Source organism: Equus przewalskii, chromosome 6 (assembly GCF_037783145.1).
Source record: "Equus przewalskii isolate Varuska chromosome 6, EquPr2, whole genome shotgun sequence".
NCBI lineage: Eukaryota > Metazoa > Chordata > Mammalia > Perissodactyla > Equidae > Equus > Equus przewalskii.
Window position 1 is genome coordinate 30,637,771 of NC_091836.1, and position 16,692 is coordinate 30,654,462.

The 16,692-nt window shown below is 41.8% G+C and overlaps 1 protein-coding gene across 15 annotated transcripts in view; it reads left to right on the forward strand.

The window, feature by feature from the left end:
• The window catches only part of JHY (junctional cadherin complex regulator), a 55,402-nt gene that overhangs the window by 23,270 nt on the left and 15,440 nt on the right, over nucleotides 1-16,692 (forward strand). For 7 of the 15 annotated variants that reach the window (XR_011540894.1, XM_070623318.1, XM_070623319.1 and 4 more), the window contains exon 4: nucleotides 8,927-9,040. The exons of 7 other annotated variants lie outside the window; for them this stretch is intronic. Coding sequence is in view for 6 of the 8 variants with exons in the window: in XM_070623318.1 (XP_070479419.1) it covers nucleotides 8,927-9,040 (114 nt within the window). In the remaining 2 variants the exon portion in view is untranslated. Of the gene's footprint in view, nucleotides 1-8,926; nucleotides 9,041-11,407; nucleotides 11,496-16,692 lie in introns of all 15 variants that reach the window. One more of the 15 variants, XR_011540897.1, reaches the window with a different exon arrangement.

Sequence of the window (16,692 nt, forward strand, 5' to 3'; positions counted from 1 at the left end):
TTTCAGGCTACAGTGCCTCAAAATGAGAGGGATATGACTTCAGGTAGAATAAGAACAAAGTGTAGCCAAAAGAATAGCATCTGTATGCTCTAGAGCCCTTTCTATGATGTGACTCCCAAAAGACTGTCCACAAAGAGGGGTATTCCTAGGCACACCTCACACTTGCTGTGCCGTCTCTCAAGTGGTACAAAGGTCCTTCGTGACCTGGCCCCTGCCTGCTGCTTTAGCTTCATCCTTTGTCACTCCCTGCTTGCATCCTCTGCTCCAGCCATACTCTGGGAACTCACAGCTCCCAGAACCCAGTGTTTCCCCTGGGTCTCTGTTCATGCTGGTGGACCACTCTTCCCTCTCTTGTTTGCTTGGGAAAACCTTACCCTCCTTTTGAGATGCAGCTCAAAGGCCTCTGCCCTTATGAAGACTCCCTGAATATCCTCCTTCCCACAACCTCCTTCACACTTCAACATCTGCCACGGAACCCACGACACCATATTGCACTGCTTCATTTATGTGTCTGTGTGTCTTTACATGACCCTGAGCTCCATTAGGGCATGGGCTGACTCATCTCTGATTCCCACAGCCTGGCATACAGGAAGCACTATCTGATTCTTTGATGAAGGGATATAATTTTTAACTACTTTTTCTTTGGGCCAGAATTTTATTATTTTCAAAATGAAAAAAAAGACTAATTGGAACTTGTGTTGTTGACTTAAGTATTAGTATTTGACACCAAAAGACTTGATTTGAGCCCCATTATTATTGGAGCCATTTATTACCTTTGGCCAATCAGAGAATCTTGCTGAGCCCGTTTTTCTCCGCTATAGGGAGGTTACAAATGTTTGCCTTCTACCACAGACCCGGGATTATTGGGGTGACCAAAAGAGATACTGTAGGCGAAAGCTTTGTATAGTCATACAGCCCTGTATAAATATGTTATATTTATTATTGAATGTTTGATTTGGATTTAGTCTCCTGCTGGATAAGATTAATATCCAAGTGATATATTGCTCTCCTTTTCTATAGTTTTGAATTTAGTGAAGTTTTTGGTTGTCTATAAAATTAAGCTTTACCTTTAAATTATGAAAATATTTTTCTAATTATATTTTGTTAGAGACATAGAATTCTTTTTTATAGAATTCTTCTAGTTTGCTGGTGTTTTTGAGTCCCACAGCTCCTATTACACTTGTAGAATTATTCTACAGAGTAACTACTCTGTATGTTCATTGATTCTTAGATTTTTTATTTTCCCTGCACAACCACAACAGGAGCACTTACTTATGACAGCATAATTTAAATTGATCTTTATGGTTTTTTCAATACAAGACATTTCTTCGGGCATCTTTCTTGTGAGCACTAGCCGGCACTTAGTTGCTTAACTACCAATTTGTGTGATCTATAGAGTGACACTTCATCAATTTGACATTATTGAGGAGGGATCCACAGAAAGAAAACTCTCCCCTCAACTAAATCATGCCCTTTCAAAAACCAGAACTTTAACATAATTAATCATTTCGGAGGATAGCCTTCAAAGATGTGCCCAGTGTACCTGAGAATTCTGTGTGCTCTTACATTGGCCGTGTTGCAGTGTTCTGTAGTAAAGGCGGGAGCTATGGCGATGGGAATGCCTCTTTCCTTCTTTATTAAATGCCCCAGACTGCTGTGAGTCTGCGGTCAATTTTGCTGCTGTCAGTGTATCTGCTTTTCAGGAGCTTCTGGCCAAGTGGGAAGCAGATGTGGAAACAGGCAGCGCTAAGTGATAACTGCTCTACTGGAGGCATGCAGGGTCCCAAAGGCACACAGAAGAAAAAGTGCCTGACTCTGTCAGAGGGCTTCCCAGAAGAGGCAGTCATTGAACCGATTCTTTCAAAAGAAGTAAAGCTAACAGGTGGAGGTGGGCATTAAAGGCATCTCAGGTGAAGGGCGCATGTGCAATGGTCTGAAGGCGTGAAAGGACCCCGGTTAATAGAAGCCCGCCGCTCCGAGGGGAGCCTCTGTGGGACTAGTCAGGAGCTGGTTGTTGATCAGTTAATCAAATAAATTGGTTAATGCAGATATGAAAAATAACTATACCTTAAATCTTGGATTTTCACTTAAAGTATATAATGTACATGAATTCACCAATCTTTCCAGAGAGGCCAAGGCCTTTTCTGTTGGTGCATATTCTGTTGATTGGAGCCGTGCACTGTCTTTCTCACATCATTTGAGAGCATCTCTGATTCCCACTTTTGATTTCTTAAAAGCGAAAACTTAAAAAGCCTTTAGAAACAATCTAAGAACATAATCTTTCTAGATTCTTATGTATGTTGCCCCTAATCTTTTGCAGTTTTTCCTCTCACTTGTTATTTTGCCATCTGCTTTTATTGGGTCATTCTAAATTATTTAACTTAGTTTTCATGAAAATAACAACTCTGTTCACGCTTAGGTTTTTCCAGATTACCTAGTCATCAAATAAATTTCATAATTTTAACAAGCACGATAGGAATAAACAGGTTTGGGAACAAATGTACAAGACTCTTGGCAAACAGCTGGTGGAACTGGAAGTGTGGAGGCAGACTGTCGGGCAGCCGAGCAGCCATGCGCAGTCAGCTGTGGGCATCAGTTAGCACATCTTAAAGAAGGACTGGAAAGTGTTGCCTAATGCAGGAAGTTAGTTAAGGAGGCGGATACTGCTGTGTTGTATACGACTAGATGGTGAGGATTCGTATTTAGGTGAGAGAAATTGGCAGGCGCCTTTCACGTAGGCCCTTGTGTGTCATTTTAAAGCAGGGCCCCTCACAATGTGGTCCCTGGACCCGCAGCCTCAGCATCACCTAGGAACTCCTTGGACATGCCCCTTCTTGGGCCCCATCCCAGGCCTCCTGACTCAGATGCAAGGGGTGAGGCCTTTACATCTGTGTTTTCACAAACCCTCCAAGTGGTTCTGACACATGCTCAAGTTTTAGTTCCACTGTACTACCGAGTTGGGCCTTTCCTCTACGTGATACAGAATCACTGATTTTAGTAATGAAGCAATTTGAATACTGTGACCATCCAGAGGTCACACTTACCTACTCTTAACTGTGTTATAGAGGGTTCAGGTTGCTTGCTAATTGACCTCCATCTAGGTTACACAAGACACTCACAAAAATCTCTGTTGCATTTTTGAAAGTGGTTAATTGCTTCCTTCATTTGCATATATTCACCCTTTGGTGAAGAAGATTGGCTCTGAGCTAACATCCACTGCTGACTTTCCTCTTTTTTTTGCTTGAGGAAGATCAGTCCTGAGCTAAGATCTGTGCCAGTCCTCCTCTATTTTGTATGTGGGATGCTGCCACAGCATGGCCTACGAGTAGAGTAGGTCTGTGCCTGGGATCTGAACCTGTGAACCCAGGCTGCCAAAGCAGAGCATGCAGAACTTTAACCACTTTGCTCTGGTTGCTGGCCCCTTTTGCATATATTTATTAAGAGCCTTTTATGTGTTAGGCATTGTCCTAGGTATCTGGAATACATCACTGAACAAAACAGACAAAAATCCCAGGCCTTGTGGGGCTACCTTTCTATTAGGAGGAGATGGATGATGGAAAAAATAGATAAATCAGTGTATTAGTAGGTGATGTAACTGCTAAGGGGAGAAATGAAGCAGAGCAGAGGGGTGGGGTGTGCTGTGGTGGAGGGAAATGACAATTTTTTTTTTTTTAATTTTTTTATTTTTTCCTTTTTCTCCCCGAAGCCCCCCGGTACATAGTTGTATATTCTTCGTTGTGGGTCCTTCTAGTTGTGGCATGTGGGACGCTGCCTCAGCGTGGTTTGATGAGCAGTGCCATATCTGCGCCCAGGATTCGAACCAACGAAACACTGGGCCGCCGGCAGCGGAGCGCGCGGACTAAACCACTTGGCCACGGGGCCAGCCCCAGGAAAATGACAATTTTAAATAGGTCATGAAGGAGGTGATCGAGTTCACCATGCAAATATTTGAGGAAAGAGCATTCCTGGAAGAGGGAACGGCAAATGCAAAGGGCCAAAGAGTCAGTGGGCCGGGGGCCTAGCGACCAGGGAAAGGCATGGAGGATGAGGTCCTAGTTTCTACCTTATTTTGTTGACAGTTGGCTACCTGGCTTTAATATAAGCCACTAATCTAGCCAGATAAGCAAGTAGATCATATGTATTCTGCTGTAAATGGAGAGCTCAGTGAGCAGTGCACATGGATCTTTTCACTCAGTAATATTTATTGAGCACCTAAGTGCCAGGCACATTCAGAGCCACGTCATACATTCAGAGCCACCGCATAGCTGTGTGAGCAGTGTCCCTAGAGCTGTGCAGTGTGGCAGCCCTGCACAGTGGCCCTCTTTTCCTGTCTTCCTGGGACTTACAGTCTAGAGGGGAAACAGACATAATTACCAGGGTCATGCTTATTACAAAAGGGAAAGTACTTGGTACAAGGTGCTGAGGCCACGTGCCCAGGTACATCAATTGTAACCTTCTCTGGGGTGTCAGGGAAGGCTTCCCAGAGGAAGTCCTGGTTCAGCCAAGGCTGGAACAGTAAATGGGATTGGTCAGAATAAGTGGGGTGAAGAGGCGTTGCCAGGCAAAGAATGGCCAACGCACAGACAGAAATAATCGTGTGTGTGGCGCCCTAGCAGAACTGAAAAATGAAGAGTCAAGAAGTCAAGGCTGAAGAAGTAGAGGACATAGGGCCTTATATACCTTTAAAGATTAAAGGCAATGAGAAAGCCTTGGAAGGTTTTAAAGTAGATGACTGACATAATTAGTCTTGGGGTTTTAAAACCTTGAATATCTTATTTGGAAAATTAATGTAAAAAATACTATATCCAAAGGTCAGTGTCATTGAATTCTTACTGAGCACATCCATGTTCTGAAGTGTTCTGTGGGAATGGAGAAAGTGGCCAACAGCAGAGCCAATCTATTTCATGTGTTTTGTCTGTAGCTGAATAACTAATACAGATCCCCCAGATAATTTAAACAGCTGAGCTAACTGTCCCTGTCGGAGCCTGACGACATAGGCTCTGTGTACTGTCGTGCCCCAGCCGCTTTTGAGGGCCATGGATACACACAGGCGGCCGCAGAGCTGATGTTAGTGGGCACAAACCGACACAGAGCGAAATGTACTAGACACAGGACAGAGAATTAACACTGCAGATCGCTCATTAGCCAAGTCAACACACAGAAATGCTCACTGAATCCAGTGACTATGCTCCTAAGAGGGGGATTAAATAACGGCTATGTCAGAATGACGATAGGCAAATACTACGTTAAAAAAGCAGACTCTTTGGCCTATTTTAATTTGGATACATGCTAAGTGTTAATACGATTAAGGAACCTAATAAATAAATGTGAGACTCCCCACAAGATCTAAATATAAGGTCAGTAATAATAAAAAAAAAAATATATAAAGGGAAAAAGGACCCAAACCCCCAGCCATTGCAGAAGTTAATGGCAATATGCTATTTAAACATGTTGCAATGTGCATCTATGCAAATACACTAATTCACATACAGCTCTTGCTAAAGCATCAACTTTTTTGTGTGCTGCTGATTCTCTAAGAACCTGACGAGTTTCTTTGAGAGAGAAGTAGCTGCCCAATCTAGCTCAGCTGTACTCAGTCTGAGTTGCTCTCCTACCTACAAACCCTCACTTCAAAGCAAGGAACATAATGTACAATCTTTTAATGGCTCTAGACCCAGGCACTCAGGCTCTCTGCTCTGCGCCTTACCTCAGTGTAAACACCTAATCAAGATTGCCTGCGCTTCAACAATAGCAGCCAAATGCAATTCGAGAACCACAAGCCTTTGAAGTCCTCCCAGCAAAGGCCGGTTTTCTAGTCTGGGATAATGACAAGCCATGATTGCTGTCTTTGTTGTATCTTTTCAGTAGAGAAGCAATTATAGGCCCCAATTTAACAGAATAGACATTACACAGCTTATGATGCTCAAAATGCAATTTCATTTGATCATTTTCTCGATTTGATTGGTATTAATAGAATGGTTCACAAAAAAAAAAAAAATAGCTGGCAGAGGTTGTGTCCCATTCCACTTTCAAAGAGATAATGTAGAAGTATGCTTTACTTGCCCCGAGACTCCCCCTGGGGTGACTCAGACTGGTTCCACTAAAACAGCCTGTGGACGGAAATATTGTACATCCTGCATTCTCTACGGAAGGAAGCGTAAGACAATGTAGTTTTAATTTGTAAACTTTTTACCAAAGCTATATAAGACATCCCATCATTGTCAATCAAACAATTAATATCGCCAGTGAAAACTGAATTAACCGTCCCCTTTACAAAAGCCAGGGAAGCACGCCTCCTAGTGGCAGATCTAGGAATAAGCCCAACTTCTCTTTCTCCCAAGCGTCAGATAAGTTCGCCAAGACGTTGCCTGTTTGAAGGTTGAAAAAGGATTATTTCCTTGACTGCTCAGGCAGCCTCTTTTGATTGTGTTTAGTCTCTTGGCCTTCATTTCTTTTCCAGGACAGAGTTGACTTTGCTTTCAAATCAGTTGTGTTTCTTTTTAACATCATGGCCATAAAGGATTGAAACGTTTGCAATAACAATGACAAAGCTGTAAGATCTAATACTTTTATAGTCATCTGGTGTTCCTTGAACAAGTACCGTGAAAGGGACTGAGAATCATGAGAAATGCTTCCCGCCCTTGAGCAGCGGCATTTATAGTTCTAAACTTTCCATTTCAGCACCAGTTAAACTGTTTGAGGGTGAAGTTTTCACTTGCAGAGTCGGTAATCATTCAAAACCTGTTGATTACTTCCATTTGTAATCAGAAAAGTTCCATGATCAAATAGTACATTTTGCTCCTTCTATTAGCAGTAAAAATTCAAGCATGAAAAAGCTTTAGTTTCATTTTTTCTCATTTTGAGATCCACCTTTAAGTATCTAAACTTCCACACCATCTATTTGCCTAATCTATATGTATATGAGTACAGTAATTGTGATAGGTAGGCGTTCAATTAGAGATAAGGGTAGACCCCAAAATAAAGGAAATGTCTTCTTTGTGCCGGAGAAGCCACATTGAGTGGTAAGGAATGAGGTTATCTTCATTGTCAAATGCTTACTTATTAATATTATCAGATACTTTTGCTTCTTTCTCTATGGAATATTGGTCTGCATAAACAGGAAGTAACGGCAAGCAGCAGTGGGAGAATTTGAAGACAAACATGGCAGATTCTAAACTCCACGTTCTTTCCAGTCTTACAGCTTGCTGCTTCTCACACTACAGAGCCCACTGGGGGAAATTTAATAAAACAAGTGTAAAGTCCTAAATCTAAATTTAAAACTCAGTTCTGTCCATTTAGAAAGGGGGAGACCAGCATTTACAGGTGATAAAGCAGAGTGGCCAGAGGAGCCCAACCGAGAACCTGTCCCAGGAGGAATGGCTAGGAAAGCTCACCGCAGGGCCTGTAAATAAGAGCGGGCTTCGGAAAGACATCTTAGTCAGCTTCTAGCAGGTTAGGGCTGTTGTCTGAAAGAGAGGTTGACTTATTCTGTTATTTCGGAGGACAGAGGGATAGAAATTAGAGGAAAACACATTTCTGCTCTCATAAGGAAGGAGCTTTCCAGCAGTAAGTGGCTCAATGGTAGAACAATATGTTCATCGTCCATGAAGCAGAGATTGAGATCTAATGTTTTCCTCCACGGCATGGTTGAAAAGACCAGGTCTCCCACAGAAAGGGAATACTCGCAAGCCACCTTATTCTTCCCCTCCTCCTCAAACCATAGAAAGTCTTTCAACCTGTACTAATACTGACGAACAGGGAGCCCCTGCCAGGAGGAGGGGGATGTGTTAGGCAGCGAGCGGATGACCTTCTGCCAGGGCTGGTATAGAAGTAGCAGAGGTTGCACTGGATCAGCTGCAGAATCTTTCCGACATTAAGATTGTGTAACTTTAAGTTGGCTTTCTGAAATGCTACCTGATGGCTAGAATTCCACGCAGCACGGAGACAATCTAACTTCTTGATTTAAAACAGGTAGCTGGTGGAGGCAATGAAGGGCCTCCATAATTTGGGAACCTAACTCGTGTGAATAATTTGAGGACCTAAATCCCATTTAGCTGCCTTCCTCAGTGGTTCCCAAACCTGGCCGCTGATGAGCCTCACCTGAGGAGGTTTTAAAGCACGAGCTTCTGGTTTAATTGGTCTGGGATGGCGCCAGGGCATTGATATTTTCGAAAAGTTTCCTAGGTTATTCTAATATCTAACTATAGTTGAGACTCTACATCATTCAAATTCACTGGGTCCAAAACTACAAATTCTGCAAGTCAAAGATAGTATTTCTAATAAGTGAGTTAGTCAGAATTGTTACATATGCAGGCTCTGCAGTTAGACTGCTTGGCTCACCACTTACAGCTGTTGATTCTAGGCAAGTGACTTAACCTCTCCGTCCCTCAGTTTTCTCAGTTGCAGAAAGGGGTTAATAATACTATGCACCTGATAAGGTTGTTGTGAGGATTAATAGGTATATTATTTGCTAAGTGCTTAGGACTGCTACTGGCATACCATGAACATTCACTGTATAGTAGATATTGTTATTTCTGTTATTGTTGTTACTATCATTTTGGAGTATAGTGTTATTTTATCATACTCATTATTTCATTTGACATACTCAAACATTAGTTGTAGCATCCAGCTCAGAAAACTGTTCTAAAAATTGGGTCCCCTGAGTATGTATTGAGCATTTTAAGTAATTAATAGTTTGACCTCAAAGCACCAATTCTCACATCACGCCTGCAAGAGGAAACATTATTTATTCCCCTTTTTCTTGGGAACAATCCAGGTCCCCGAGGACTGAGAGGAATCCTTGAAGTGAACTGAAAATAAAACGCAGCCCTGCAGGACCTCTTTCTCAAGTACACAGACTTGAGCCCCATGGCTGTAAGACTAACAGGAATCCAGTTAACATGCTATCTATGTTTTATCCTCTTAGATCTCCTACCCCGTCAGAGTAACTGACAAGACATCTATTCAGAATGCCAAAGAGATTGAAAATGCAGCCATCGATCCTGAAGACAAATGGCATCAAAGAGCCCAACAGCTAAAGGTTACCTGCTAGAGTGAATTTTAAATGGGTTTCAAGGGTTACTGCTGAATATAAGTAATGTTTACAACTGACTTCTCATCGCTTATGGGTTTGTTCTTATGCCTGAAAATAGTTACCCACCTTCCTATGGCTAAGACTGGCTTCTGCCCAGATGGGCCACTGCTTGCTCAGCCAGCCCTACCTGTTTTTCCTAGAGGAAAATCATCATATCGCTCATTAAACATTCAGAGTTGAAACTCCTCCCAGAAGGAAGGCATGGAGAAAATGCAGGATAAAAATCACAGTTCCAAAACACTGTCCAATTCTCTTCCACTCCCAAGTCTGTTTCCCTTTGGAGTTGGTGGTTACATAGTGTCCCCAGGTGATGGGGAACACGATTCCTAAAAATGGGCGGAAGCCCCAGAGCCTCACTGAACTCTCCTCTGCAGATGGAACCCAATAATGTAGCTTGATGGCATTCTGTTTGGCCATGGGTTCACTACTCTGAAGTCATAACGTAATTTTAGAGAAGATTTTTGTGAAACTGTCCCCACTGACTGTTTTTCTAGAAGAAAGAGGAAAAGTACTAGCAGCTGAGTGTATGGAGTTATGTGGAGCAGTCACTCTTGGACCAGGTTTTATCCTGTTTAACAAGGGATGAACCCTTGGAAATCACCTAGACTGTAGAGCCTGTTGACGTCACCAGTTAAAACTATAGACAGTGGTAAATATAAGAATAAAAATTAGAGAAGTTAGAAGAGAGGAACAGCTCAAATCTTCTTTTTTCGTCCGCAGTGGCCTCCAGGCTACTCTTAGAGTCACAAAAAAAGAAATAAAAATGGTTGTTCACCCAGAGCTTCCTGAAAGCTGATGCCAAGGGGGCCACACCCAGAAGCGGCGAGGATGGGCACTGAAGTGTCTCATGGCAGTGGGATGTAGAGGACAGGATCTGTTACCAGACCTAATGGAGAGCCCAGGGCTCGTCCTGGCCAACAGGATCAAGAGGACAAAGGGAGCACTTTGGGGCTTGTCATCATTATGGGTAATGGACTGAGTTAGTCGACATGAATTTCTGGGCCTTCACCTGCCATTTACTTCATGCATGACTCTGGGCAAATCTCAACTTCCCCCGAGCCTTAAGTTTCTTCTTTATTAAATGAAGGTTTGGCCAAATGAACTACAAGGTCCATCCCAGCTGCAAAATGCTATATGATTCTATGATCTTTATCTCTAGTTACTTAATTATTATAGAAAACACATTCGAAGTATGTAAGAGTCTTGCAAACTATAGCTTCATAATTATCACTACAGAAAATTGTAGGATTCTCAGCCAATGATAAAATCATCAAGGTCTGATTATTCATGACATGGCCATAGACAGAGGCAGTAAAAAACTTCATATGGAAAAAATCAGAGGAAAGTGAAAAGAATGCTGTTTATCCTCTGTGTGTACCAGAACTCATTTGTTTACAACCCAATCCTGAATGAAGACAGAGAGGAGCCAAACATCTAAAGATTCTTAGCTGTAAATGACAGTGACAGAGTGGCCTCTTTCTTTATTCAGAAAGGATTTGGTAACTTCCCGCTGCATCCTGCACACACACTGGCCAGCACTCGGCATGCAAACCCTTCAGGCTGCCTTTCTTTCTCCTCTTCAACTACCCAAATCCTATGCCTTCTTTCTGGTCCCCCTCCTGCATGAAGATTTCCCAGTCTCTTCCCCCTGTCATCTGCCCCTTCTCTCAGCTCCTGCTGTGCCTGCGGTCTGGACCACTCCCTCAGGGTTGATTGTATTTGCCCATGTCTTATTAGCTGCTGCCTGTGTTTCTCTTGTACCAACTACACTGTAAGCTTCTTGAAGGTCCCCATTGTATTTTTCTCTATATCTCCTAGCATGATGCTTTGCCGAAAGCTGATGCTCAATCGATATTTACTGGTTGATTAAAGAAACATTATTTAAAGGTCATTTAGTGAATCTCCAAGTGAAAATGGGCCTCATTTGAATTTTTTTCTTGGAGGATGACTTTCAAAGAAGCTATATATCCCTCAGTAAACCTACGCTAACGATGAATAACTCTCGCTAATAAGAAACATCTTTATATAAAATTAAAATTCACACCACAGATATTTACTGAGTATCTACCGTATTCCAGGCCCTGGGGTTAGGTGCCTGACCCAAATGACACGGTTAAAAAAAGAAAAACTCTTGAAAAAAATAAATAAAACTCGATGAAAGATATTTAAAAAAAGAAAAAAAAAGTCCCTACTGTCGAGGAGCTCAAAACTTTAGTGGCAAGACACTTACACGTAATCATTATAATGCAATATTATGAAAGCAGAAACAAAATGCAGTGGAACTAACAGACCATCTAATTCTGCCCTAAAAAGACAGGAAAAGTCTCCTAAAAAGAGACAGCATTTGAGTGGCCCCTACAAGGATGAATCAAGACATGCCAAGCAGACAAGTGGGGTGAAGGTATGAAAGTGCGGGAGAAGGTGGTATGTCCTGAATATTGCATGTAGTTCCGTAACTAAAGGAGAAAGGATGAGGACAGGGAGGCAGGTGACACGGGGCTGGACAGGTTAGCTGGGAGCCATGAAGGCTTTTTATGTCAATCAAAAGATTTTAGACTTTATCCTGTGGACAGCAGGAAGCCATTATAAATTTTGAGAAGGTTAATGGCATAATCAGGCTTGTGTGTTAGAAAATTCCTTCTGGCCATGATCTGAAGAATAAATTGGAGGGGAATAAGATGCAGAGACAGTGAAACCAGTAAGGTGACTTTTGCTGTGGCTTCTGCAAGAGATGATGAGGGGACAAGAAAGGTGGCAGTGCTCACTCTGTGTTCGTCAGACACCACGTACCGTTGGCTCACTTTTCAGTCTGGTGGATGTATCTTACTCCACCCACTGGATTAAACTTTTTGTAGGTCAGCACCTGATCCCCCTCAGCTGCTGCCTATGGTCAGGAAGTGGAAGTAACAAATTTAGCAATTGCTTAAATACAAGGCAAATGGGGAAGAGAGAAAGAGAATGGTTTCTGAAAGTGTTGCCAATACCACTGAGGAAAAAAGGAGGGCTTTGGTGTGGGGCTGTAAGAGGGGAGGGCACAAGGACATCGTGGGCCTGCGGTTGAGTCTCGAGGTACCTGTGGGGAGGAAGGTATCTTATCTGGGCATAGAACTCAGGAGAGACATCTGAGTTAGCCATGTACGTTTGCGTCATAAGAATTCACAGGTGGATTGAAGCTGTAGGAATTGCTGAGATGCCCCAGGAACTGTAGGCAGTGGGAGAAGAGAGAAGGGTCAACAACAGGGCCCTATAGAGAGAGGTGGAATTGTAAGGGTGGACAGAGGTAGAGGTAGAGAGCAGAAGGTAAGAGATTAAGAAAGAATTGCCAGGGGGCTGGCCCCGTGGCAGAGTGGTTAAGTTCGTGCGCTCCGCTGCAGGCGGCCCACTGTTTCGTCGGTTCGAATCCTGGGCGCGGACATGGCACTGCTCATCAGACCACGCTGAGGCAGCGTCCCACATGCCACAACTAGAGGAACCCACAACGAAGAATACACAACTATGTACCGGGGGGCTTTGGGGAGAAAAAGGAAAAAATAAAAATCTTTAAAAAAATAAAAAAAAATAAAAAATAGAAAAGAAAGAATTGCCAGGGGCCAGCCTGGTGGCGCGGCAGTTAAGTGCTCACGTTCCACTTTGGCAGCCCGGGGTTCGCCAGTTCAGATCCCGGGTGCAGACATGGCACCGCTTGTCAAGCCATGCTGTGGTAGGAGTCCCACGTCTAGAATAGAAGAAGATGGGCACAGATGTTAGCTCAGGGCCAGTCTTGCTCAGCAAAAAGAGGAGGCTTGGCGGCAGTTAGCTCAGGGCTAATCTTACTCAAAAAAAAAAAAGAAAGAAAGAAAGAATTGCCAGAGAGGCAGTGAGTTAACCAGAGTAAAATAATGTCATGGAACCTAAGACATGAAAATTTCAAGAAAGAACAATCAGTGAACAGGGTCAAACTCTGCAGAGAAGACAAGTAGCAAGGTGCCATGGAAGGGGCCTGATATATGCAAGTCTCAAATGGTCCATAAAAAACTAAAAACAATAATGCAAACAATAATAATATAACTGATATACATATGTATCTTTGTGTGTCTATCTATATATGAAGAAATGAGAGGGAATGACAGAATGTGGCAAAATGTTAAAAATTGGTGAGGCTTGGTAAGGATATTTGGGAGTTCTCTGTGCTATTCTTGTCATTTTTTGGGTAAGTTTGAAAAAATAGAAAGTTACAGAGAAAGGTACCGCAGGATTTAACAACTAAGAGGTCATTGGTGGCCCGAGCAGAGCCGTTTCCATGGAGTGGTGAGAATAAGCGCTCTACTGTGGGTGTCGAGGTCAGAATGACAGATGGGGAAGTGAAGACCCGTGTAGCCTACAGTTTTAAGATGCTTGGCTGTGGATTAAGAGATGAAGTTTAACCAGTGAATGAGATCAAGTGAGGGATTCTTTCATTTTTTTTAATAGAAGAGACCTAAACACATTCACATGCTAGAAAGAATGAGAAACTAGGGATAGGGCAAGGAAAGAAAGAAAGAAGATATGCCAGAAACAAGGTGCCTGAGACAATTTAAGCCTATGTAGTTTCATTTTAAAAATACTGAGAATTGATGGTCATCATCGTCATTTTCTACGTGTCTTAATCCCTCTTCACTTTACCTTTCCACATAGGTCTTCTCCTGAATCATTGTGTGCTCTCCTGTGAATCTTGAACAGGTTTTCCAAATCCCACTTCCGTCGTGTACCCAGAACCAGACATAGTACTTAGCAAAGGGTCTGACCCTTGCTGGCCAGTGCAAGGAAGCATGTCCAAAAGGCAGAAGACCCTTCCAGGCAAGGAGCGTGTTTTCAATAGACAAAATAGAAAGTTCCCCATTTAATTAAGGTTTCAAAAGGATGAAACAGGATGTTTTCTTTCTTGCCACTCTAAAATAAGTCTTGAGTTTCCAGGCGAGGAGCATGTTTTCAATAGACAAAAGTTTTCCATTTAAATAAGGTTTCAAAAGGATGAAATAGGACGTTTTCTTTCTTGCCACTCTAAAATAAGTCTTGACTTTCCAGGCAAGGAAAAGGAATGACAGTATCAATCATTCACTCTTTGACTAGTTAATGTCAAAGTCCTTGTAATCACATCCCAAGTAATCTTCCCACTTTCCAAGTTTGGTTTTGCCTTCAACACTGTCAACAGTGCTGTGCTTGTTTTATTCATCTGAACACAGTCCTTCCTTACTGATACTGAGCATTAGAGCCAGTTAATGTGTGTGCTGTAAATTTTCTTAATATTATCAGATGGAATTTATAACCCAAACTCAAAGTACTTGTGTGTTATTGTTAAGAAACACAACAGAAACTTCTCTACCTCAGAGCCGATCTTGGAGCCAGGCACAACCCTCACGACTCCAGGGTTGATCAGGGTCACTAAGGGCAAGAACAGCTTTTGTTTTAAAGCAGATGAACTTTTTGGTTGAGATCAGAGCACACATTCTCCTCTCTGCTTATGCCATGTAAACAGGGAAGCTGGAAAAGAGACACAGCCGGATGCTGTCTTTGACAGGGTTGGGGGCGAACTTCCCTTGGATGGCACAGTATGAACAAACATTAATAACTAAGGACAGGTCTTACTAAGAAATTATCGTCCCAGAATTATGCATCAGGATTCCCCGATGCTAATGCTCCAGCCAAAGGACCCGGCTCTGTGTGTGCCAGGAAAACCTACTGCCATTAAGCAGTTACTCTGAGTGCATGCAGTATGGACTGATTGTGAGTGTTGGTAACAAAAGAACCCCAGTGAGAGCAGGATGAAATAGAGGATTTCAGTGCTGATGGAGATTAAATAGCCTGAGAATGGCTTTGTATATTAACTTCAGGGGACTCAGGTCTTGCCACCTAAAGAGTGACACCTGATGCCTCAATTGTAGGGTAATAAATCTTCAGTAACCCACAGATCTCAAGTAGGCTGCTTGGAAGGTGAGAGAAATCACATCAAGCCCATAAATGTCTTCCTTTCTGGGGACTGAAATGCCATCTCGCACTTACATTTACGTGAATAGCAGATTTAACACTTGAGACAATTGAAGTTTCATAAAATGATGAGTCCTTGGCCTTGTTGACAAAGCGCCCCATGAAGAGTACTATTGTGATCTGAATTGTCAGCAGCAAAGGTATAACAGGATTAAACCAAGGGGTAACCCAAGATTTCAAGTCTGGTACCCTAGGAGAAAAATTCCTGATAGGTTTTTTTCTTTTTTAGTGGGAATGAGGAGAGAAAACTGGGACAGTTAACAGTCAGATGGTGGCAGAAAAAGAGCTCATGGCCAGTTATTCTTCTAGAAATTAAAAGGCTGAACAAATATTGAAAAGAATGACATGATCAGCAACAGTAAAGATTTATAGATCATAGCAAAGGGGGTCTTTTTTGACCTTCATGAACGGTGATGACAGCCGTGAAAAGAGCCACCGTATTTCATAAACACACTTATAAGATCGTAAAACAACAATTTTATTCTGGCTCCACTACAGGGAAGGATGCTCTTGGGCTATCTATTTGTCCACAGTTCCCCCATGTAGCTCAGTATACTGTATGGAAGGAAGAACCTTTCTTATTTGAAATATTGAAAAAAAAAAAAGTTTTTCTTTTTTGGCACCACAGGTAAAAATTTAAAGTTTAGAAGAGTTAACCAGAACCTGGCCAATCCTCCAGAAAGCTCAAATTCTAAGGAGAACATACTCTAACTTTCAAATTATAAGCCATTCTTACTTAAAACTCTGGTACAAAAATATTGTATATTACTGTTTTAAATTTCATTTCATTAGAAATAGAATACCATTTAAGGTTACACAGAAATAGGATGCGTCTTAGCAATCAAATCAGAAAAGTAAAATAAAAGTTGAACACATTGCAATAGTTTGATCATTCTTCTTAGCAAACTAAAACAAACCATTTGAGCTAAACAGGATTTATTCACTTCAAGTTTTTTTTCTCAAATGATCCAGGTAACTTGCAGTTTTCAGTTAACATTGCATAGATACAGGCCATATTTTTTATAAGATGTGTGTTCAGAAAGGAAGAAATATGTTGCAGTTATATAACACACTGATACATATGGTCATCTTACTGTTTTCAGTGGGCATTTAATCATTCTTTCCAAAGGCCTCTTATCTCAGCTAGTTTTTCACAAAGTAATGAGTGCTTTATTCCTTGGAAAATATTTCTAAATGGCTTAGCACAATATAGTTACACAGTGTATCATTATACGAGGAGTATGTTTTGTTGTTACAAGACTTTGAAAAGCATAAAGACTGTTCTGAAATTGAAATATTTCTCCCAGATGTTTGATTGCCTAAGTATAGGCTCTATTAAGGAAGAGAAGCCAAACAACACTTATGGTTTCACAGATGTCCTATCACAGTGTGGACTCTTATAATCTTCTGAATAACATCTAATTTGTTTCATCTGGTAAAGAGGTCATTTATAGCTTCTGACCTATATGAGTAAGAAGATCCGATAATCTGAATTATTTTTCATACTAAACTTGTACTTGGTTGGTAAAGCAAATCATTGATGCTGTTTCTGGCTAAGATTTTTTTTTTAATATTCATCTTAGTTAAAATAAACT